The sequence below is a fragment of the Leptodactylus fuscus genome, chromosome 8 (genome assembly GCF_031893055.1).
Source record: "Leptodactylus fuscus isolate aLepFus1 chromosome 8, aLepFus1.hap2, whole genome shotgun sequence".
In the NCBI taxonomy this organism is placed as follows: domain Eukaryota; kingdom Metazoa; phylum Chordata; class Amphibia; order Anura; family Leptodactylidae; genus Leptodactylus; species Leptodactylus fuscus.
In genome coordinates this window covers 86954662-86980798 of record NC_134272.1, presented here as the reverse complement: position 1 = coordinate 86980798, position 26137 = coordinate 86954662, and the positions used below count along the sequence as shown (strand labels likewise).

Sequence of the window (26137 nt, the reverse complement as noted above, 5' to 3'; positions counted from 1 at the left end):
ATGCTTCATTGTGTCATGAGCTAATCTTTTGGAGGAGGAGTATTGGAAGTGATGATATGGCCCTGCTCACAACATCACCCAGTCTGTCTGGGATGACATAAGGAGACAGACGGATTGGAGCAAGCAACATCCACAGAAGATCTGTGCTTAGTTCTCCAAGATGGCAGCGGGAACAATCTCCCTGCCCAGTTCTTCCAAAAACTGTCTGCAAGTAGCGAGAAGAAATGATGGGGGGGCAAAGGGCAAAGGTCACACCTAATATCGATGGGATTTACATTTCCCTTTTCTTCATTCATGAAAATAAGCTATTATCCCTTCTGTTTCTGAGTATTGTTACTCTGGAGCATTTGTATAGTGCTGTATATAGTGCCAACATGTTCTGCAGCGCTTTACAATATATTTATTATTATTATTATTATTATTATTATTTATTATTATTATTTATGTATTTATTTTATAGGGTTTGTTAACACCACAATGGAACATGACAGAACATTCATGTAAACAATAGGTGTGAGGATCCGTGTATAGCAGAATACATGCAACAGTTACAACAGAACAAGATAATACAAGCATTATAATGAACACCTTAAATGCTGCAAAACACAATCTACACCTCAGCTGCTGCAGAACATCTTATTATAAACCCCATAATAAACACATATGCTCTAATACAAGACTTAGCTGCTGCAGAACATCATAATACACACCTAAGCTACTGTATATCCTCATAGTATACTTATCAGATGCTACAGAGAATTATAATGCACCCCTGAGCTGCTGCAGAACATCATAATACGTATCTCAGCTGTTGCAGACCTTCTTTATGAAGAAGATGAATATCGATCAATCATAGACAGGAGTCTCCAGCTTATTCTACAATACATATCCATCAATATAGTTATAGGTATACAGTATATACCTGCTCAGTCTGCAGCCTGATGCCATTATATGGACATACAACTCCTTATAGTGGGGTAACATTAGGACCCTTCCCCATATGACAAGGGACTTCATGCCCTCATTTCATCTCCCCAGTGTCATTTACCAGGTTACTTCTAGAATCAGCAACATTGTGCACTTTGAACTCGGCCACACTCGCTTTCTGATTGGTTCTTGAGCGGAGGTGTGTACTTGTATTTTTGCTACAAAGTATCAGAGTACGTGGAAATCGTCACATAACGGCAGCAATAATTGGGATTATTAGTGGATACAGTAGCTGCAATTCTGACACCATGAAAATAGATATTCACAGTCATATTCTCCCCAAGGACTGGCCTGACCTCAAACAGGTAACTGTGTAAAGACGCCGCACGTATCATAGACCAACATGATCTAGGTATGTAGATGTATTACGGTTATACAGGCAAGGATGTAGCTGCTCTGATGGGATCTGGTCGCACAGCTCCTTGTGGCATCAGGACGGCTGATATACCCACTATTTTGTCTTAAAGGGTATGTTCACTTTTGCAACCACTTCATTTTTACTGCTCCAGTGTAATTTTCTCTATCATAAAAAGTGATGTATGTCGTCCTGATTAAAAAAAAATATATATATTGTCTTTTGTATACAGCTTGTAAACCGAGCTATAGGCACACGGCCTACATACTGTATAAGAGAGCACAGATGGAAGACTAACATGACCACAGGACAAGGCTATATTCACACTGTATATAGTGGCTGTATATGCAGGATAGTTCCAGGTGCATATAGAAATTACTCGCAGGAGGACGCGGCTTCACATGGGTATATTTCATTTTTTCTTTGTGTCGTGGCTCCATAACAATTGCCCAGTTTTGCACTGGTGTATTTTGTATATCGTTTATGTGTGTCATGTGATCATGTGTGTCTCAGTTTGGATATCAATGAAAAACCTGCGATTGATTGTTATGGAGACCTGGAGTAAAGCTGTGTGTATGTGACCATGTGTAACAGCATCATCCACAGCGCCCTGCCCCTTTCAAACTGACTTACAGCAGTGAAGAAAAATGGCTGGGTTGTTATGGAAACCTGGAGTAAAGCTCTGATGTGTAATACTGTGTGCTGAGCTGTGTATCTAATCTCCTGATGTGTGCTGAGCTGTGTATCTAATCTCCTGATGTGTGATACTGTCCTGAGCTGTGTATCTAATCCTCTGATGTGTGCTGAGCTGTGTATCTAATCTCCTGATGTGTGATACTGTCCTGAGCTGTGTATCTAATCCTCTGATGTGTGCTGAGCTGTGTATCTAATCTCCTGATGTGTGATACTGTCCTGAGCTGTGTATCTAATCCTCTGATGTGTGCTGAGCTGTGTATCTAATCTCCTGATGTGTGATACTGTCCTGAGCTGTGTATCTAATCCTCTGATGTGTGCTGAGCTGTGTATCTAATCTCCTGATGTGTGATACTGTCCTGAGCTGTGTATCTAATCCTCTGATGTGTGCTGAGCTGTGTATCTAATCTCCTGATGTGTGATACTGTCCTGAGCTATGTATCTAATCCTCTATGTGTGCTGAGCTGTGTATCTAATCTCCTGATGTGTGCTGAGCTGTGCATCTAATCTCCTATTGTGTGATACTGTGCTGAGCTGTGTATCTAATCCTCTATGTGTGCTGAGCTCTGTATCTGATTCTCTGATGTGTCCTGAGCTGTGTATCTAATCCTCTGATGTGTGCTGAGCTGTACATCTAATTCCTCTGATGTGTGATACTGTGTGCTGAGCTGTGTATCTAGTCCTCTATATGTGCTGAGCTGTGTATCTAATCCTCTGATTTGTGATACTGTCCTGAGCTTTGTATCTAATCCTCTGATGTGTAATACTGTGTGCTGAGCTGTGTATCTAATCTCCTGATGTGTGCTGAGCTGTGTATCTAATCTCCTGATGTGTGATACTGTCCTGAGCTGTGTATCTAATCCTCTGATGTGTGCTGAGCTGTGTATCTAATCTCCTGATGTGTGATACTGTCCTGAGCTGTGTATCTAATCCTCTGATGTGTGCTGAGCTGTGTATCTAATCTGATGTGTGATACTGTTCTGAGCTGTGTATCTAATCCTCTGATGTGTGCTGAGCTGTGTATCTAATCTCCTGATGTGTGATACTGTCCTGAGCTGTGTATCTAATCCTTTGATGTGTGCTGAGCTGTGTATCTAATCTCCTGATGTGTGATACTGTCCTGAGCTATGTCTCTAATCCTCTATGTGTGCTGAGCTGTGTATCTAATCTCCTGATGTGTGCTGAGCTGTGCATCTAATCTCCTATTGTGTGATACTGTGCTGAGCTGTGTATCTAATCCTCTATGTGTGCTGAGCTCTGTATCTGATTCTCTGATGTGTCCTGAGCTGTGTATCTAATCCTCTGATGTGTGCTGAGCTGTACATCTAATTCCACTGATGTGTGATACTGTGTGCTGAGCTGTGTATCTAGTCCTCTATATGTGCTGAGCTGTGTATCTAATCCTCTGATTTGTGATACTGTCCTGAGCTTTGTATCTAATCCTCTGATGTGTGATACTGTGTGCTGAGCTGTGTATCTAGTCCTCTATGTGTGCTGAGCTGTGTATCTGATCCTCTGATGTGTGCTGAGCTGTGCATCTAATTCCTCTGATGTGTGATACTGTGTGCTGAGCTGTGTATCTAGTCCTCTATGTGTGCTGAGCTGTGTATCTAATTCTCTGATGTGTGTATCTCAGCTTGGATATCAGTGTTGGATTGCGCATGTGAAGTGAACGTGTGTATAGCAGTTGGAATATGAGCGAAAGACTTGCAGGTTTGTATTGGCTAATGTAGGTCATTGTTTTGGGAATACTGTATCTCTGGAACGGTACATCCAAGAGAGTTGGGACCGGTCTAAATCCTTCCCAGACACCTGATGTATGTGTGTACCAAAATTTGGTCCAGTCGTTTGGTTGCTCATAAAGAACAGACAGAAAGGCACATTTACCCCAGACCTTGAGGATGACACCAGTTATCTGACACAGAAATGTGCCCATTAACCTATTCACTAAAGCTTTATTCATACGACTGTCCTTTGCGGCTGATTTTTTTTTTTTTTAAGAACTCATTCACATCGATGGTAAAGTTAGGTCCAAGCAAACAGACCCATATGTTTTGGTTTTTTTTTTGTATTATTATCTTTAAAAAATATATTCATTAAGTTTTAGAATGAAAAAAAAAGGGGGAGGCATGACGCATTTCTTTCTAATAGCAAAAAGTGCAAAATAGGTGCAGGTGGTGCAGTTTTATGTTGCGGGCAGGGGTAAAACCTGTGATGGATGTGTTACGCTAGGTTCACTCTAGCGTTCGGGTTTCCATCCTTCAGGACCACATAGGGACCCGAAAGATGGAAACACTGTCTGTTTAAAGTCGGGGCTCTATGTGACGTAAGCGTATTGTTTGAGAGTCCCTGCAAAGTAGGGAATCGCATCCACACATTGCATAAAAATTTGCGCAATGAACATGCCACTATGGACTGCCGCGGTTTTGGAAATCGCATCATGTCAATTATACTTACAGAAATGGTGGTGGTTTCCCTATAGGTGTAATGGAAGCAGAAAGTCCGCAGAGGAAATCTCTGTAGACTTTGTGAAAAGTGCTGCAAGAAAAACCACAATTTGTTGCTGCAATGGTTTCTCCCGCAGCGCATATTTGCTGCTGTCTGCTAGGTGGGGTCTTACCGTATAAAGCAGTTACATATGGAAACCCAGGGATCTCATAGACTAGTGCAAGCAGCACTTTTCCCTTTGCATGTTTTGTGCAGAAACCACATGGACCCCATTATAGTCTATCGGGTCCGCGTGTTTTCTTAGCTAACCGCTTTTTAATGCGTGCCCAGTGGGCTAGGAGGGAGCTGCAGCATAGCGACTTCTATAGCTGTACATACATTGTTGGAAGAGGGAGGCATGGTGATAGATTCCCTAAAGAGAAGGCAGCAATGGTCAGGCTGTTGCTCTTCCCACTCCTGCAACTGCAAACTCTGCAAGAGTCTACCAGTATGTCCCTGCAGAGTTCTATGCCGACTGCCCAGATGCATAAAATCAATAGATATTTGACAAGGGCTTAATGACCTTTCAGGATGGCCTGGGTCACCAAATTCTGTGTCAGTAAAATTAGATCTCTGCTACTTGGCACAACTGACGTTAAACCAGAGATCCTACTTTAGGCTAAAGTCCCACATTGCAGATTTTGCTGAGTTGTTTATTTTTTTGCCAAACCCAGCAGTGGCTACAGAAAGAATAGGAAATATTTAGGAAGCCTTTATACTTCTCCCGTCTGATAAATCCACTCCTGATTTTGAAGAGGAGGCGTAAAAAGCAACTTTTCCGCAATGTGGAGCCTCAGCCTGAAGCTTCCTTTGTCTTAAATGGGAATAAAAAAAAAAAGTTAAAGTTGGAGAACAGTTGAGGTCACAGAATAACAGAAACTTTATTGATTTGTCACAGGTCATCATTACTGTTTAACTAGGAAGCAGAGAAAACTTTCACTTGTGAACTTTCCAAGTGACTCAGCAGAGTTCATGCCCGGTTATAAACCCTGCAAATACAACAAATAACTAATCAGCATTTTATAGTGTATTATTATAAGGGATTGTCTACATGGGCAAGTGTCCGCAGCAGCTGCTCTGCAGCAAGTATGTCCAGTTTAAAGGGATCCTATCATTTAAACTCAATTTTTTCTGCCTATCATGTAGAAATAACCTTAAAAAATGCTGCGAGAGAACTCTCCAGCGCCGCCTGCATCTTCTTCAGGAACGGGTCTTCTTCGCGTCTTCTTCTGGGGGTTGGCTTCAAACTTCTAGGGCAAAGCGCATGCCTGCCAGCCGCAAGAAAATGGCCCCTTACAATACTGGACCTGTTCCTGAAGAAGATGGAGGCGGCGCTGGAGAGTTCTCTCACAGCATTGGGGACACCCCCAGTGGATCAAGAGAACTCATTTGCATACCGATGAAAACTGGATTATATACCAAACGGCGGCCCGGAGAAGACATCTAAAGGTAGGAGAAGAATAGCCTTCCTTAAGACTATTCCTACATGTTAGGGAGAAAAAAAATTGAGTTTAAATGATAGGATCCCTTTAAAGGGCAAAACTTCTGGTGGGTAACTGTTTCCCCTTTGTTTGCAATTTTATAGGGAGGTGTTTGGTGAACAATTTTGTAATATAAACTCCGTAGCAAAATTCTAGCTAAGAGATGCCAGTTCCATGTTCATTGTGGATTGCCTGAACAGATGTATGTACAGATGTACCAGTTGCCGGAGGGAAGGGTCACTTCAAATAGCTATCCTTTACCTCCATGAACAGTGGTTCTGGTGTCATATGAAATCTTAGGCTTCATGCACACTGCCACATATATATATATATATATATATATATATATATATATATATATATTTATATCTATCCATGTGTCATTCATGCCATTTTAAATTACTTGCACACTCCACAGTCATGTGCATGGTCCCTGGGAGTCTAAGCTTTCATATGCTTCCAAGATTGCAGTTCTACCTATAAGAAAATGGAAATCTCACACAGATAGGAATGTGATTTTTTTTTCTATATGCAGCATATATTACTGCATATAAATTCACATTCACAACTTTTTCTTTAACTAATGATTCCAATTCCAAAAGCCCCAAAATCTGCAGAAGTAAAATATGATTGATTTATTTCTTTGCATAGAATTATACAAAAGGGCAGAAGATATTTAAAGCAGTTGTGCAAAATTTATTTATTTTTGCCCAAAAATGTCAGATCATTGGGGCCAATAGTCATCAACCATACAGAGAGCCAAGAATGAAGCTTTGTGCCCTGTGTAGCGGCCACTATTGCAGCCTTGCTCCCATGGTCAATGACTGATCAGATATTTACGACCATAAAAATGAAAAAAAAACAAAAAAAACGGGCACCCCCTTAAAATCATGGCTTTTTGTAAAGATGCCTCTATTTTATTTTAGAGGCCATAAAAGTAACCGGTTGCAAAAGTATACACACCCCTCACAAGGATACAGATCAATAGTAACCTCAGTGGCTAATGGTAATAGAGTTATTGTAAGTCATATCGCCATCCCACCTCTGGGGATCCATGGATCGGAGCGCCTTGTTAACAGATCGATACATTGCACGGGGGACAGTCATTTGCAGTGAGACGTACACCGCCCCTGACTTTCTTAGCTCTTCAAATATTAATGAAGAGGATAAGGTGACCTTCACTCCAGAGCTGCAGAGCCAGGCACAGTAAACAGCAGGATCCATATACTTTCACCTATAGTAATCATTAACCAGATCCCCATCATATCGGACACAGTGAGCGGCAATGGTGATGTGTCTATCGGCATCTTTACAGAAATGTTGAACATTATATTTGACGTGGTCCATGGGGAGACCGCTACAGACAAGCAGGGCTTTTCTCTCTGCATTTTTTTGGGCAGAAACCTGGCAGACCCCATTAGAGTCTATATATAGTATTTCTCAGCAGTTAATACAGTGCAGGAAGCAGACAGCGTTGTTCTCTGTGGTGGCTGAACTAAAATACTGCAGCCTTGCTTCCATTCAAAAGGATAGGAGCTGATCTGCAGTACCTGGTCTGGCCACTACGCAGAGAACGGCGCTGTCCACTTCCTGCTCCATTCTCTATGTATCAGTTGCTGAAAACAGCTGATCAATGGGGGTGCTGGGTGTTGGACCCTCACTAATCTGATATTGGAGACGTGTTCGGTACCCTTCCGTTTTCGGGCCAGCAGCGCAGTTCAGCACCAGCATCGGGACAGCAGTCAGCAGTTCAGTATCAGGAATTACATCTGTGGACTGCTGGCCTGATGCTTGCGCCTTGTCTCTAGTACCCAGTACATCAATGCCCCCATCCTCCTCCCAGTGCTGCCCCCAGCTCTCCTTACATCTGCCCCGTACCCTCCATGCCACACGACTAGGCCTCACTGTAAATACTAACCAAAACTACTAGTTAGTCGCCAGACGCTGCAGGAAGTTTGTCCTTCCGGCTCACCGTAGCTCCCCGTTACTATGGTCAGCGCGTCCGTTTCAGGGCCTGGATTGAGCCCCGATGTGTTTCCTTACGGTCTCTGGTCTCGGTATTGGCCATGGCTTCCAGTGCGTGCGTCTTTCCTCCTGACCGTGAATGGCCAGATTGTGAAGTGAGGCCTGAAGTGAGGCCTAGTCATGTAGCGGGGAGAGGATACGGGGCAGATGTAAGGAGAGCTGGGGGGCAGCACTGGGAGAAGGACGGGGGCATCGATGTACTGGGTACTGGGCACAAGCATCGGGCCAGCAGTCCTCGTATGTAAGTTTGGGTTGCCTTATTTATTTTTGCCCAAAAATGTCAGATCATTGGGGCCAATAGTCATCAACCATACAGAGAACCACAGTTGCCACATTTTCGAAGTTTTTAATAAAAATCTAACACCAAAAAAGTAAGGCATCAAAACTGTCAAAGAAAAATTAGGCCTCGTCACCCATAGCAACCAGTCACAACTTTTTTTAAATTTTTTTAATTCAAAATTATCAATAAACTTTATTTAAAAAACGTAACTAAACGTAAAACTCTTGAGCTTGATTTGGTGAATACGTGAAGAGACAATTGAATTAGTCGCTCAGATCAATGTCCTATTTAGATACATGGATGATAAGCAGCGGCGCGTATGGGAAATCAATATGGCCGTGTATTAGCTGAAGAGCAGACACTTAGAGAACGATTTTCGCACATGGAGAGATAATGATTTACTGTCCCTAAAATAAGAGTCATGTTTAGAGTTGTGGCAGACACCGAGAGCTCAGGGCCCCTGCGCAGGACCAGCTAGGGGCCCCTCGTATTACAGTATCGTAGCCTAGTGCGCCCCCTTGTGTCTCTCTAACAATCCTCCAGGAACCATTAGCTATGAAGATCATTAGTGTAGGTATACAGTATACCTGCCATCAAATAGACAGTAGGAAGCTGAGGTAAAGGTGTCTGAATCCGGTTCAAAAAACCGCCTCCCATTGAATTCAATGGGTTCCTTTTTCCGCGAGCGGTTTGTTCCCGCTCGCGGAAAAAAGAAGCGACATGAGGCGGCCTCAGCATCAAAATCCAGTCCAAAAAACCCCTGCGCGAACCCGGCTTTACCATACATAGTGTAGGCCCGTCTACCTGCACGCAATCTACTTCGTAATGGTGGCGAATCCAATGGGAATATCTCCCAAACCTGTATACAAATATTGGAATGGCGAGATTATGAGATCTCAGATTAGAGGGATTGTTACCATGTGTAGAGTATAAAAAGAATTCATCCAATATAATATCAACATTGATTTCTTCTTCCTTCAGAAATACGGCTATGGCGGATGGGTCCAGATGCAACATTCATGCAAGGTTTGTTAAATATTATTTTCATTACTTTTTTCTTCTAAGACTCTGTTCACACCTATGTCAGGATTTTCACATCTTTTCATTTTCTGTAGGAGGGGGTGCACTCGCTGCAAGTAACCGGGTGTCATTATAAACTTCCACAATGTGACGTATAGAGGGAGCCTAGATTATATTGTAAGAAATCACAAGGTACCTGCGGCACTTTATTATGACAAACGGGTCCATTGTACGAGAGAAGGAGCCGCCATAATAAGATTCAGGTGCTGAGACATTGAAGACGAGGGTTGTCATAGTAACCATGTCGTGGATTTCGGTTATATATAAATATCCTCACGAGGACAATCCCGCCAGATACTGGTCAATACACCCGCAGTATAGCAACGTATAGACACCAGGAGACATCCGAGAATGAACCAGTCCTGGTATTATGGAGGAATACAGAATTATTACTGATAATTATCTGATAGAAGGTCAGCGCAACGGCTCCTGGAAACCTCTGAAGAAGAGATCTCTTACATGTTATAGTAGTTATATTCTTGTACATAGGAGGTAGTATTATAGTAGTTATATTCTTGTACATAGGAGTAGTATTATAGTAGTTATATTCTTGTACATAGGAGCAGTATTATAGTAGTTATATTCTTGTACATAGGAGTAGTATTATAGTAGTTATATTCTTGTACATAGGAGGTAGTATTATAGTAGTTATATTCTTATACATAGGAGTAGTATTATAGTAGTTATATTCTTGTACATAGGAGTAGTATTATAGTAGTTATATTATACTATATAGGAGTAGTATTATAGTAGTTATATTCTTGTACATAGGGGCAGTATTATAGTAGTTATATTCTTGTACATAGGAGTAGTATTATAGTAGTTATATTCTTGTACATAGGAGTAGTATTATAGTAGTTATATTCTTGTACATAGGAGCAGTATTATAGTAGTTATATTCTTGTACATAGGAGCAGTATTATAGTAGTTATATTCTTGTACATAGGAGGTAGTATTATAGTAGTTATATTCTTGTACATAGGAGGTAGTATTATAGTAGTTATATTCTAGTATATAGGAGTAGTATTATAGTAGTTATATTCTTGTACATAGGAGCAGTATTATAGTAGTTATATTCTTGTACATAGGAGCAGTATTATAGTAGTTATATTCTTGTACATAGGAGTAGTATTATAGTAGTTATATTCTTGTACATAGGAGTAGTATTATAGTAGTTATATTCTTGTACATAGGAGGTAGTATTATAGTAGTTATATTCTTGTACATAGGAGCAGTATTATAGTAGTTATATTCTTGTACATAGGAGCAGTATTATAGTAGTTATATTCTTGTACATAGGAGTAGTATTATACAAGTTTGATTTAGTTTTCTCTTATGTTGATCCAATTAGCTTTGCTTTAGATTGAATTAGCTTTGCTAATTGATATAAATTAGCTCTGCAGGCTCCACAAGGGGCATCTACAGTGTAATGACATTAAGATAAGTCACAGACATGAGACTTAGTAGTTAGCTTAGTAGTTAGCTACTTCCTCTGCACAGGAATCATCACTGAGCTGGGGAATAGACAGGTAAATTGTGCAGATTTTATCACCTTTGCCTTGTGTAGTCAGTCTGGCAGTGGCAGATAAGAATGGGCCAATACAGATAAGAATATTGAAACACTGTATCTGGAGTTGATGCTTTATCACAGGGCTGTATTATAGCTGTATTATTTACTCACACCACATTTATTTGTAAAGACACTTTTGGTAAACTTCTTCCCAGGGCAAAACAACTATATCCTGATGTATGATGGGAGTGATATTCACAGGCAATGGTCACAATGTCCATCCTTCCCTTATAACTTAGTACTGGGTCTTTTTATGTCAATATCAATATAATATGAATAAATTTTTAAGGCTAAAACTTTTTTTTGCTGCAGATTTTTCTGCGTTTTTTGAGCCAAACCCAAAAGTTGCCACAAAAGGAAAAGGAAATATATAGCAGACTTTTATACTTCTACCTGCTCAGGTCACACTTTGCTTAGGCTCAGCAACATCTGCAGCAAAAAAATGCTGCTTTTCCACAAGGCAAAGGCTAAGCCCCACAATGCTGAAACAAAGTGGGAAAAAAAATGCAACATGTTTTTTAAATATCATTCACACCTTGCAGAAGAAAAGAGCTACAGAAAAGCTGAGTTTTTGGAAACGTGTAGGTTTTTGGAAAATAATAACTTTAGTTGCAGAATTGCAAACATTTTCTGTACAAATTTTTTTAAAAAAACAGAACGAAAACACGCTGCAGGAAAAAAAAACAGTTTTTTTCCTGCAGTGTTTTTTTTTAGCTGCGTTTCACGATGTGGGGCCATAACCTTAATATCGCACGTCCTGCTTTTTATCTCTTTCTCTCTGATCACACAGCTCTGAGAATTTCACATAATAATGAACTTTTCCTCCCTTGATCAGTGACTAGCATGAGGTACGAGCTTTAGGACTGCGTTGCGGTCGATTCTTTTCCCCCGTATCATGGTCTTCTCATCCTTAAGTGTGGATTGCAGTAAATCTAGGTCAGAGGGTGCGCTATAAATAGGCCTTTGATTTTGCTTTCTTTGTGCTCCTCTCAGATACCAGCAGCACCCCGGCAGCTTTGTTTCCAGAAATTCAGCCTCTTGACCTAATGAAAATGTTCTTTTTACCAACTCCATGGAGGGTTTTTTCTTTGTTTGCTTTTAAGAAAACTCGACTTTTAGGCCGGGGGTCCTGCTTGACGTAAACACCGCAGTTTGGATGCAGCGGACACTGCAGTGTCTCTGCCTAGCGAATGGGATTCTAGCCACATAGTGCAGAATAATACGCGCGGGGTAAAAGTTGCGGTTTCTAAAACCATTGCGTTGGCAGTTTCCCAATAGGTATAATGGGAACAGAAAGACAGCAGAGACCATAACTGTGCTGAAACTAACAACTGATTGCTCAGGAACGGTGGGGAATAGAGAAAAAAAATTCAACTATGCCAAAATCACCGGAGTGGAGTCTACTAAATGATGCAATGACTTGCAGTTGGTAGAAGTGGTAAAAAGTCCTTTATAAAGAGAGTTTCCTAGACTAGAATATCATGGCTATTTTTTTCAAAACAGCGCCAAACCTGTCTACAGGTTGTGTGTGATATTGCAGCCTGACCCCGTCCACTTTAATGGAGATGAGCAGTAGTACATAGGAGTATTATTATAGTAGTAGTAGTATTGGATGTTAGTTGAGGTTCTTTATCCACCATCCGCACAATCTTGCGGTGAAATCTCTCGTCAATGTTTCTTTTGCGTCCACATCTCGGGAGGTTAGCCACAGGGCCATGGGCTTTACACTTCCTGATGACATTGCGCACGGTAGACACAGGAACATTCAGGTCTTTGGAGATGGACTTGTAGCCTTGAGATTGCTCATGCTTCCTCACAATTTTGCTTCTCAAGTCCTCAGACAGTTCTTTGGTCTTCTTTCTTTTCTCCATGCTCAATGTGGTCACACAAGGACACAGGACAGAGGTGGAGTCAACTTTAATCCATTTCACCTGGCTGCAAGTGTGATTTAGTTATTGCCACCACCTGTTAGGTGCCTCAGGTAAGTAACAGGTGCTGTTAATTACACAAATTAGAGAAGCATCACATGATTTTTCAAACAGTGCCAATACTTTTGTCCACTCCCTTTTATGTTTGCTGTGGAATTATATACAATTTGGCTTTTTGACAATTCTTTTTGTGAATTTCCATTGAAGAGAAATTAAATGAAGAAAATACCAAAGAATTTGTGATTGCAATCATTTTCTGGAAGAACATGAGAATTATCTGACAGAATTGCAGGGGTGCCAATACTTTTGGCCAACACTGTATAGGGGAGGGGCTGAGTCCATAACATATCAGCCAAATGTTTTCATTCATGGACAACACCATTAAAGGGGCTTTCACGGATTAATAATTGATGACCAATCCTTAGAATAGGCCATCAATGAAAAATTGGTGGGGATTCACCACCCGGCCCCCTGCCAAACAACTGTTGGAAGAAGCTGCATTGTGGGCGAATGCTGAGACTTCCTCACTGCTTACTAAACACAGTGCCATACAATGTATAGTGGCTATGCTTGGTATTGCAGCTCATCCCTTTCACTTGAATGGGACTGAGCTTACACTTCAATCAGCTGATCTGTTAATGATGGTTTCACACAACTTTTTAATTGTTGACCTATCCTATGAATTAAGAATTAATAAGTCCTGGAAAAGTCCTTTAGGCTGAGGCTCCACGTTGTAGATTTTTTAAGCCAAAGCCAAGAATGGCTACAAAGGGAATGGGAAACATCTAGGAAGTTCTTATATTTCTCCCATCTGCTCAATCCACTCCTGGCTTTGGCTCAAAACACCATCAGAATTCTTAATTTAGCTTCTGTTCCCACATAGAATTACATATTAGATAATTAAAGTATCGTTAAATTTCCCCTACATTAGATGTAGCTTATAAGTGTGAAATATTTTGACTACATGGAGTTTACTTGAGGCCTCGTAGATGTGAAGTGTCATCAATCTGTATTATAAGAGCCCGGGCTATGGGTATGTACTCCGCAGAGAGCAGGAGATTGTATTATACCTGCAGCGTTGTCAGCTTCTTATAAATCATGTTATAGGACGCGGTGTAGGAGTGAAGGTGAGAGAATGATGAGACTCATCTCATAGGTGCAGAATTACTATTGCTCCAGAATTGCTGAACTCTCTACAAAGCTGTAGCATGAAGTTTCTAACTCCTGATACAAAAACTGTATAGGGATGATGAGACATCTCTCAATCTAATATCTCCAGAGCTGGACTCACTATTCTGCTTGTGGAGTCACAATGTATATACACTATCTAGTGCAGCTCTGGAGAATAATACAGGATGTAACTCAGGATCAGTACAGGATAAGTAATGTAATGTATGTACACAGTGACTGCACCAGCAGAATAGTGAGCGCAGCTCTGGAGTATAATACAGGATAAGTAATGTAATGTATGTACACAGTGACTGCACCAGCAGAATAGTGAGCGCAGCTCTGGAGTATAATACAGGATAAGTAATGTAATGTATGTACACAGTGACTGCACCAGCAGAATAGTGAGTGCAGCTCTGGAGTATAATACAGGATAAGTAATGCAATGTATGTAAACAGTGACTGTACCAGCAGAATAGTGAGCACAGTTCTGGAGTATAATACAAGATAAGTAATGTAATGTATGTACACAGTGACTGCACCAGCAGAATAGTGAGCGCAGCTCTGGAGTATAATACAGGATAAGTAATGTAATGTATGTACACAGTGACTGTACCAGCAGAATAGTGAGCGCAGCTCTGGAGTATAATACAGGATAAGTAATGTAATGTATGTACACAGTGACTATACCAGCAGAATAGTGAGCGCAGCTCTGGAGTATAATACAGGATAAGTAATGTAATGTATGTACACAGTGACTGTACCAGCAGAATAGTGAGCACAGCTCTGGAGTATAATACAGAATGTAACTCAGAATAACGAAAGTGACTCAAATTGATTTTATAATTATTCTTATGTTATACTCTCCTTTATGTTACCTAATATATTTAACCTCTTTCTTTCCATAGGAAGAGGCAAAAATGCTGAAGGACGGAAAGGTTTTCAGAGTTGTTCAGTCTAACTGTTGGGATCCAGACGTCCGGTTAAATGAGATGGATCAGTCAGGTAGAGAGACTGTTTTATTGTGCATGGAGGGCACAATTTTTTGAGGAGTATATTTCCTTCCTGTACAGACTGTATAGCAGGGGTGTGATTTATGGCATCTGCATATGTATCTACCTTCTCTGTGTATATATTGCTTAGTTTTAGGGCTCTGCCCTATCAGCCTCCAGCAATGCAGCAGAACTGTCATCTATAACTATATACAATGTAATGAGAATGAGATGACTCTGCTGACCCTAAACCAGTAAACACAGCAAAGCTGAGCAAATCTGAGCAGGGAAATACAGAGAATGGCAGCTTATTCTTTGTGCTCTTCTGGCCATTGTAAAAACTACAACATTTATATGAATATTCTTACAATTTTATTCCTCATATCAAACAAATTCACTGCAAAACCCTGAACACAACAAATATAGTAGACTATAGTATGTTATTTTCTGCTTATAGAGGCTGTTCAAGACCCAAAATTAATGACCTAATCCTTAGGATAGTTCATTTAAGGAGCGAGCCAGGATTAAAACAGGTCTGCCTTCTTTCATTGATGTCTGTCAATGGAATTTGCCTGGTGTTCAGGTGAACTCCATTGAAGTGAATGAGGATGAACTGCAATACCATATACAACCTGTGGGCAGAAGTGGTGCTATTTTGGAAGAAAGGAGACTTGTTTTAGTAACCTTGTTCATTCTCCTCAATATGAGATCATGGGGGCCGGACACCTTACCCTTGCACCAATCTATTATCAAGTATGGACAACATAGATGTGATCAGATAAGGGCATCACGGGTTTGTTTACATTGGGGCATCATAGGCAGGATCACATTCAGGTAAAAGCACTGGCTGTGGTGGCCGACACTTTTGGAAGCTTTTTTGGGATGTGCCATATTGAAAAATATAGGAGAAGGAGAGTACATTAACTTTAATATTATTCAGATAAAAAAATGAATATTTTTATCTTGAACAGGGGTGTCTGTACAAGTTCTGTCCACCGTCCCTGTAATGTTCAGTTATTGGGTAAGTCTTGTTATTGCTATTCACAAAATTACCAGATAGAAAATATATCCCTATGTTTTTTATGTAGGTTATATGCTGGTTCTGGTAACAGTAACCTATCTATCTGCAGGACTGGGGTGATATGCTGGGTCTGGTGACACTAACCGATCTATCTGCAGGACTGGGGTGATATGCTGGTTCTGGTGACAGTAACCGATCTACAGTCCTATGAAAAAGTTTGGGCACCCCTATTAATCTTAATCATTTTTAGTTCTAAATATTTTGGTGTTTGCAGCAGCCATTTCAGTTTGATATATCTAATAACTGATGGACACAGTAATATTTCAGGATTGAAATGAGGTTTATTGTACTAACAGAAAATGTGCAATATGCATTAAACCAAAATTTGACTGGTGCAAAAGTATGGGCACCCTTATCATTTTATTGATTTGAATACTCCTAACTACTTTTTACTGACTTACTGAAGCACAAAATTGGTTTTGTAACCTCACTAAGCTTTGAACTTCATAGCCAGATGTATCCAATCATGAGAAAAGGTATTTAAGGTGGCCAATTGCAAGTTGTTCTACTATTTGAATCTCCTCTGAAGAGTGGCATCATGGGCTACTCAAAACAACTCTCAAATGATCTGAAAACAAAGATTGTCCAACATAGTTGTTCAGGGGAAGGATACAAAAAGTTGTCTCAGAGATTTAACTTGTCAGTTTCCACTGTGAGGAACATAGTAAGGAAATGGAAGACCACAGGGACAGTTCTTGTTAAGTCCAGAAGTGGCAGGCCAAGAAAAATATCAGAAAGGCAGAGAAGAAGAATGGTGAGAACAGTCAAGGACAATCCACAGATCACCTCCAAAGAGCTGCAGCATCATCTTGCTGCAGATGGTGTCACTGTGCATCGGTCAAAAATACAGCGCACTTTGCACAAGGAGAAGCTGTATGGGAGAGTGATGAGAAAGAAGCCGTTTCTGCACGTACGCCACAAATAGAGTTGCCTGAGGTATGAAAAAGCACATTTGGACAAGGCAGCTTCATTTTGGAAGAAGTTCCTGTGGACTGATGAAACAAAGATTGAGTTGTTTGGTCATACAAAAAGGCATTATGCATGGCGTCCAAAAAAAACAGCATTACAAGAAAAACACATGCTACCCACTGTAAAATTTGGTGGAGGTTCCATCATGCTTTGGGGCTGTGTGGCCAATGCCGGCACCGGGAATCTTGTTAAAGTTGAGGGTCGCATGGATTCCACTCAGTATCAGCAGATTCTTCAGATTAATGTTCAAGAATCAGTGATGAAGTTGAAGTTACGCCGGGGATGGATATTTCAGCAAGACAATGATCCAAAACACCGCTCCAAATCGACTCAGGAATTCATCCAGAGGAACAATTACAATGTTCTGGAATGGCCATCCCAGTCCCCAGACCTGAATATCATTGAACATCTGTGGGATGATCTGAAGCGGGCTGTCCATGCTCGGCGACCATCTAACTTAACTGAACTTGAATTGTTTTGTAAAGAGGAATGATCCAAAATCCCTTCATCCAGGATCCAGGAACTGATTAAAAGCTACAGGAAGCGACTAGAGGCTGTTATCTTTGCAAAAGGAGGATCTACTAAATATTAATGTCACTTTTCTGTTGAGGTGCCCATATTTTTGCACCAGTCAAATTTTGGTTTAATGCATATTGCACATTTTCTGTTAGTACAATAAACCTCATTTCAATCCTGAAATATTACTGTGTCTATCAGTTATTAGATATATCAAACTGAAATGGCTGTTATAAACACCAAAATATTTAGAACAAATGATATGCTGGTTCTGGTGACAGTAACCTATCTATCTGCAGGGCTGGGGTGATATGCTAGTTCTGGTGACAGTAACCTATCTATCTGCAGGACTGGGGTGATATGCTGGTTCTGGTGACACTAACCTATCTATCTGCAGGGCTGGGGTGATATGCTGGTTCTGGTGACACTAACCTATCTATCTGCAGGGCTGGGGTGATATGCTGGCTCTGGTGACAGTAACCTATCTATCTGCAGGGCTGTGGTGATATGCTGGTTCTGGTGACAGTAACCTATCTATCTGCAGGGCTGTGGTGATATGCTGGGTCTGGTGACAGTAACCTATCTATCTGCAGGGCTGGGGTGATATGCTGGTTCTGGTGACAGTAACCTATCTATCTGCAGGGCTGGGGTGATATGCTGGGTCTGGTGACAGTAACCTATCTATCTGCAGGACTGGGGTGATATGCTGGGTCTGGTGACAGTAACCTATCTATCTGCAGGGCTGGGGTGATATGCTGGTTCTGGTGACAGTAACCTATCTATCTGCAGGACTGGGGTGATATGCTGGTTCTGGTGACAGTAACCTATCTATCTGCAGGACTGGGGTGATATGCTGGTTCTGGTGACACTAACCTATCTATCTGCAGGGCTGGGGTGATATGCTGGTTCTGGTGACAGTAACCTATCTATCTGCAGGGCTGGGGTGATATGCTGGGTCTGGTGACAGTAACCTATCTATCTGCAGGGCTGGGGTGATATGCTGGTTCTGGTGACAGTAACCTATCTATCTGCAGGGCTGGGGTGATATGCTGGTTCTGGTGACAGTAACCTATCTATCTGCAGGGCTGGGGTGATATGCTGGTTCTGGTGTCAGTAACCTATCTATCTGCAGGACTGGGGTGATATGCTGGTTCTGGTGACAGTAACCTATCTATCTGCAGGGCTGGGGTGATATGCTGGTTCTGGTGACAGTAACCTATCTATCTGCAGGGCTGAGTGATCTGCTGGTTCTGGTGACAGTAACCTATCTATCTGCAGGGCTGGGGTAATATGCTGGGGTCTGGTGACAATAACCTATCTATCTGCAGGTCCGGGGTGATTTTCTAGTTCCACTGACAATAACATTCACTATAATTTGTGAGCTTTAAGGAGACAGATGTTAGTTTCAGCACTCTGGGCTCTTTTTTCCAGGCTAAGCCACAAGACACCTTAGACCTCTCCCGATTTATCAATGATGACTTGGCAGCAGTGGTCAGGAAACATCCAAAGAGATTTGTTGGGCTTGGAACGCTACCAATGCAAAGTCCGGATCTGGCAGTGCAAGAAATGCATCGCTGTGTGAAGGAGTTGGGATTCCCCGGAGTTCAGATTGGATCTCATATAAATCAGTGGGAACTTGACTCAACAGAACTCTACCCGATATATGCAGTAAGTAATACTCGTAACTAAAAAACACTGTCAACAGCTTGTCGACAGACACCCTGCTATCACCATAGCTGACCTCCCATCATGCATTACTACCTTCTGCATTGCATTCTGGGTGAATATACATTTTCTGTGTTAAATGACTGCACTGTATAAAGACTACACTTTGTTCATGTTCGGTCACATGGTACAGCAGCAGCTCAGTCCCATTCAAGTAACTGGGGCTGAGCTGCAACACCAAGCACTGTATGTGGTCTTGTGCTTGGTCTCAGGTGTCAGAACCCCACCAGTCACATATGGATGACCTTTCTTAAGTCATTAATAAATAAATCTAAGAAAATCTTTTAGGCAAAAAAAAATAAAATGGTGACCTTTTTAATCCTAGGTCGTCCCTTTAAGCTATAGTAATAATCTGCCACTTATCTATTCAGTACAAGGTGTTAGTATTGCTATCTTTTCTGCTCACTTTATACATTGCAGTACTGCCATTCTACCTCTAGGGGTCACACTTGCTAAAGGGTTTTATTTTACAGCGCCTCTTGTGTATTTTTCCACATAGCAACAGCGACATCTAGTGGTAAAAATCAGCAATCACCTCTTGTAAAAATTCACTATTATAATAGTTCTGACAAATATATATATACTGTATATGGCTATATCTGTTTCAGGCTGCAGAAGAATTAGATTGCTCTGTTTTTGTTCACCCCTGGGACATGCAGATGGATGGCAGGATGTCTAAGTACTGGCTCCCCTGGCTGGTAGGTTAGTATTTGTAGCTATTAGGTTTTGTGGTTGTTTATTGTCTGTTAACACTTACAATGCTGGGTAGCGAAGAATAAGACTAGTGCCATGGGACTAAGTTACCTGGTAGGACAAAATAACCAAATGTGTCACAAAATCTACTCTTTACCTCTCCTGCTGCTTTCCTGTTTATGCATGGGGTGTATTAGTGGCTAATTATATCACAGGACATATATTGTTACATTATATCACAGGACATACATATATTGTTACATTATATTACAGGACATATATTGTTACATTATATTACAGGACATATATTGTTACATTATATCACAGGACATACATATATTGTTACATTATATTACAGGACATATATTGTTACATTATATCACAGGACATACATATATTGTTACATTATATTACAGGACATATATTGTTACATTATATTACAGGACATATATTGTTACATTATATTACAGGACATATATTGTTACATTGTATTACAGGACATATATTGTTACATTATATCACAGGACATACATATATTGTTACATTATATTACAGGACATATATTGTTACATTGTATTACAGGACATATATTGTTACATTATATCACAGGACATACATTGTTACATTATATTACAGGACATATATTGTTACATTATATCACAGGACATACATATATTGTTACATTATATTACAGGACATATATTGTTACATTATATTACAGGACATATATTGTTACATTATATCACAGGACATACATACATTGTTACATTATATTACAGGACATATATATATTGTTACATTATATTACATGACATACATACATTGTTACATTATATTACATGACATGCATACATTGTTACATTATATTACAGGACATACATTGTTACATTATATTACAGGACATACATTGTTACATTATATTATAGGATATACATTGTTACATTGTATTACAGGACATATATTGTTACATTATATCACAGGACATACATATATTGTTACATTATATTAGAGGACATACATTGTTACATTATGGGCCATGTATACATATATTGTTACATTATGAAATATATATACTGTACATATCAGTTTTGAACTCCTGACTGCAGGGTCGCATTACATGTTATATGGCATCAGCACTTAAAAGGCTTGTCCATGCCCCCAGTATTTTGTATACTAATGCCCTATCCACGCTGTAGCAGTGGGGTCTGGATCTGCAACTTTCATCCCTGTTTCCAGCCGTATACCGTGTATACAGTTTATGGCGCCCCGAGACAGCCAGATCAGCTGATCAGCGCAGGGTCCCCGTCCGACTCTGCCCCGATCAGATATTGACGACCTATCCAGTGAACAGATCATCAGTATCCAAAGCTCAAGGGGTCTTGCACAACACCTTTAAGGATCGGGCTGGCCCAGCAAACCTTCTTGCCCAGATTTTGGCTCCAGGAGAGGACCTTATCTATATCTAATGCTGTGATGACAGAGATGTACCCCTTTATATTTAGAGGGAAGGTATACAACCCCCCGGCCTAGCACTGCACTATATTACTTATTCTAGGTCTGAATACGGTCACACTATTCTCCAGACTTGTCTAATATCGTTTTACCAGCATAGACTGCGATAAATACCACAACAATATAAGAATCCCTATAGAAACACATAGCTGCTTTCTTCATAAACAGCACCACCCCTGTCCAAAGGTTGCCCCTGGTATTACAGTTCAGCTCCTTAGATGTGATTGAGGCTGAGAAGCAATACCATATACAACCTGTACACAGAGGTGGCGGTATTTTTGTAAATAATCTGCAACTAAACTTTTGATGCCATAACCCAGCTGTGCGCTGCTTTGTGCTAGGTATGCCGGCGGAGACCACTACTGCCATCTGCTGTATGATTATGGGCGGGATATTCGAGAAGTTTCCAAAACTTAAAGTCTGCTTTGCTCATGGAGGTAAGTCACCTGGTGTTAGTGCAGACGTAGGCAAACTTTTTTGCTAGGTTGAGGTAGTCGGAGTGCTGGAGGTTGTCGGCGCCTATTCATTGTTCTGGTCCTCCAATGGGCCACTTAGAGGGCATTGTAATTTGTTCGGGTCGGGTATGTCTAAGTGGCAGTGATGGGGGGGGGCACTTATTAAACTTTTGCACTGGGCTGCGGGTAAGGCTGACTATCATAGCGATGCCACATGGGGGGATTTCAGAGCCCCATTAAACAATGCAGCTAATCTGGAGCCCCTGGTCTAAAAAAAAACTGAGAGTAATAAAGAAAATACGCACCTTGTAAGCATTGTCCAGTCTCCGGTATCAATGCTCCAGCATGGACGGCAATGGAAATATGGACTTTAATACATTTTCGTGTTTTGTAGGTGGCGCCTTCCCATTCACGGTTGGTCGCATTAACCACGGCTTCAATGTGCGCCCTGATCTCTGTGCCCTTTACAATACAGTGCCCCCGCAGAAGTACCTCGGGGCTTTCTACACCGACTCTTTGGTACATGATCCTCGATCCTTAGAACTGCTTGTAGACATTATAGGAGAGGTGAGTTACTGGACATTGTAAGACATGACTGAAAAATCGCACGAAACCTGCGACCAATCCAAACACATATGCACAAAAACTACAATGGATAAAGCCACATGCATACCTAGTCGCCAACAGGGGAGAAGGGGCCCCTATCCTTCTGATAAGTGGGAATGAATGAATGATTAAATGTTGCCTACTCCTGAAACGAGCATTTTCCCCCCATAGACTATAATAGGATTCGATATTCGATTCGAGTAGTCGAATATTGAGGGGCTACTCGAAACGAATATCGAATATTTAACTACTCGCTCATCTCTAATCAGTACTGCATCCTCTGGAACACCAATACATACATACAGACTGGCGTACAGCACAGACACAAAATGTGCATATCACCCAGTAAATATGCTATAAAACAGACCAACAGCTATGGAATGTATATATATATTATATTATATGTGTGTGCTTTTTCTATTTTACATATAGGACAGAGTCCTGCTAGGCACGGACTATCCCTTCCCCCTAGGAGAACAGAACCCCGGACTACTGATTGAGTCTATGAAAGACTTTGATGGTAAACTAAAGGTAATGGATTCTATTCTATTCATGATCAAAATAGCAGTGATGATCTGATAATCCGGAATTTATCGATAGAGGTGAATTATGTACATGATATATTACAGTATTAGAGGAACATATAACATACACTGAACGGCCATGTTATCAGAATCTCCTGCCCTTTCACATTTGCTGCTCCCCCATTGCAGTCCATCCCTTCCTGCCCCTTCCTTACTCACAGAGCAGAGTTCTGAGATATTTTTGTGCTTATTTGCAATGTGGGAAAAAAAACTTGGCGAAAACACTTTATTGCAATTTTTCATTGCAATTTTGTGGGGTGCAGTTTTCAAAATGGGGTCACTCCTTAGGGTATTCCACTTTAATGGCACCTAAGAGGCTCTGCAAACATGGCATGGCGTCCAGATAGCAAACATCTAATCTGCGCTCCAAAAGCCGCATAGCGCTCCTTCCCTTCTGCGCCCTGCTCGGTGCCCAAGCTGCAGTTTTTGCCCCATATATGACACTGCTGTACCCAGGATAACGGACTTAAAGTCATACCTGGGTATAAATTGCTGTTTGGGCACAGCTGGGCGCAGAAGGCGTGCTATCTGGTTTTTGGAGCACAGACTTAGACTGTTTGGTTATTGGATGCCATTGCACCTTTGCAGAGCTCCTGAAATGCCAGTAAGGTGGAATCTCCTGACACATGATCCCATTTTGAAAACTACACCCCTGAAGGAATTTATCCAGGGGTACAATGAGCATTTTTAATCCCAAAATGTTGGATTAATTTATTTTCCAGACTTGTTTGCAGATTCTGCTTTACAGGCAATTCAGTACGTTACACTCGGTACAACATATGCCATACATACGCAGCAGGGCGCAGACGTGAAGGGCGCTATGTGGCTTTTGGGGCACAGATTTAAATTGTTGGTTTTTGGACGCCAGAGACCCGAAAATTGCCCCTACAAAATGGAGTCATTTCTTGGGGTAATTCCAATTTACTGGCACCTCCAGGGCTCTGCAAAAACAGCCTTACGCTGCGCCCATGGAGGGCATCTGCCTATAGCGTGAGGATCTCCATTGACGCCAACTTTTCGCACCAAACCGTAAAATCTATATAGCGCTGTCGCTGCTCTTTTTATTCCTATTCTTAATATATTTGTTATATTTTTATTGGTATTTTCAGGACAAGCTCTTGGCTGAGAACGCATTGAGTTTCCTTGGACTTGACAGAAGAAATTTTCTATGACTCCGGACGCTTTCTTACATGATGGCGACCTGCAGCTTAGATACATAACTCAGATACCAAGATATGATGTGCCAGACTCGGCTCTGCTACATCATGGATAACCCCTGGCATATTCTGATATTCGGGAAGATTCCTGAGGCTATGAAACCAGACCTTTAACCTGGTGGATTTTTTCTCACAAATTTCCTTTATAAGTTTTGTTGTGCAAACAATAATAAGATTGAAACCGAGATTTACAAGATAAAGAAGTGTGCAGGTGCGGCAGAATAGAAACAAATGGGTCAATGGTTTGTTTGTTTTTTGTCATTTAACAAAATGCAAAGCGAACGAACAAAAGACAAAGGTAAATCTTGTCAAAAACGCCTCAATTCTAGAAAAAAAGTGTCCAAAGTGATCAGCAAGTGTATGGGGAAGAACTGATGGATGATCAAAGGGCAGAAGTCAACAATGCAATTCGATTCGTTCAATTTGCATTTGGCTAATTGACAAAAATAAACGATTACTCTTCTTTTTTTTCTTTTTTTTTTTTTTTAAAGCAATCAAAGCAATAGACATTTCCCTAAAAATGTTCCTGCAAAAAAAAAAAAAAGATTCCCCCATACAGGGAACTATAAAAAAGTTATAGGGTGACTCCAGGAATTTGTCTTTTTTTTTTTTTTTTTGCAAAGTTTGTCTTCTTAAAGGGTTAAAACAAAAAAAACGAAACAAGTTTGGTCTCCCTGGAATGGTACTGACCCATAGAATACAGGTGACGTCTTATTTTGTGAACGCCGTAAAAACGCAGCCTGGAGAAAAGTCGCACAAATGCAGTTTTTCTCCAATTTCACCCCATTCTGATTTTTTCCCAGCTTTCCAGTACATTGTATGGGATATTATATGACAACATGACAAAGTATAATTTGTCCCACAAACATTAAGCCCACGTATGGCCCTTAATGTATGGGGCTAGGAAGGCGAGGAATCAATAAGGAAAATCGCAAAATGCCTGCGATGGAAAGGGGTTAAAAATAAGGAAAATCTAAACTAACTATCATGTGTGCACAATATGTAACAAGGAGGCACAGACAACATAAATAGATACCAGAGTAAGGCTGAGGCCCCGCGCTGCAGAAAGCTTCTGAAGAGAGCTTCTTTTGTTGCAGATTTTGCTGCAGTTTTTTGAGCCAAACATTGGAGTGGCTAAAAAAGTAATGGGAAATATCTATGAAGTTCTTATACTTCTTTCATCTTCTCATTCCACTACTGGCTTTGGCTCAAAAAAAAAACACAACAAAATCTACAACAAAAAAAAGCTGCATTTCTGCAACAGGGTTTTTTGGATTGGAACGTGAGGCAGAGGCCTCGAACTTGAGGCAAGTTCTAATACAAAAACCGGGTAGCCGCGACTGAAAGTCGGTGCACTGCAACGGCATCCAACTGCACACTCTGCTCTGGATTAGGCCCTATGCATGGGCCTAGTCCGAGGAGGGAGTGTCTTCAGGCCAAATCATGAGGCGACTCAGCCTGAAGAATGAGCACTTCGCTTCTTTTTCTGGGAGTTGGAACAAACGGTAGTAACCAAGTGCCGTCCACAGCTTGTATTAAATCCAACAAATATCAGTGAACTATTAAAATATATTCCTTTATTCAGGGTACGTAACCCTATAATCTAAGTGAATAGAATAAAAAACGCTTGTGTTGAGTAATATTGTGTTGCTTTGTTGGTAGACCAGGGTGGCAGCAACTGTTGTAATTCAACGTGCAGTGCACACCCATGTATATATCCCTGTCTAACCTCAC

At 40.9% G+C, this 26137-nt stretch overlaps 1 protein-coding gene across 1 annotated transcript; it reads left to right on the top strand.

Annotated features, from left to right (window-relative positions):
- The first annotated feature begins 1145 nt into the window (after positions 1–1145).
- On the top strand, positions 1146–24849 carry ACMSD (aminocarboxymuconate semialdehyde decarboxylase). The gene is made up of 10 exons (XM_075285664.1): positions 1146–1292; positions 9290–9334; positions 14962–15058; positions 16017–16066; positions 19043–19279; positions 19945–20038; positions 21883–21978; positions 22391–22563; positions 23035–23133; positions 24296–24849. The coding sequence occupies exons 1-10, from the start codon at positions 1236–1238 to the stop codon at positions 24356–24358; spliced, it is 1011 nt and encodes a 336-aa protein (XP_075141765.1). The 5' UTR covers positions 1146–1235; the 3' UTR covers positions 24359–24849.
- The last annotated feature ends 1288 nt before the right edge of the window (positions 24850–26137 follow it).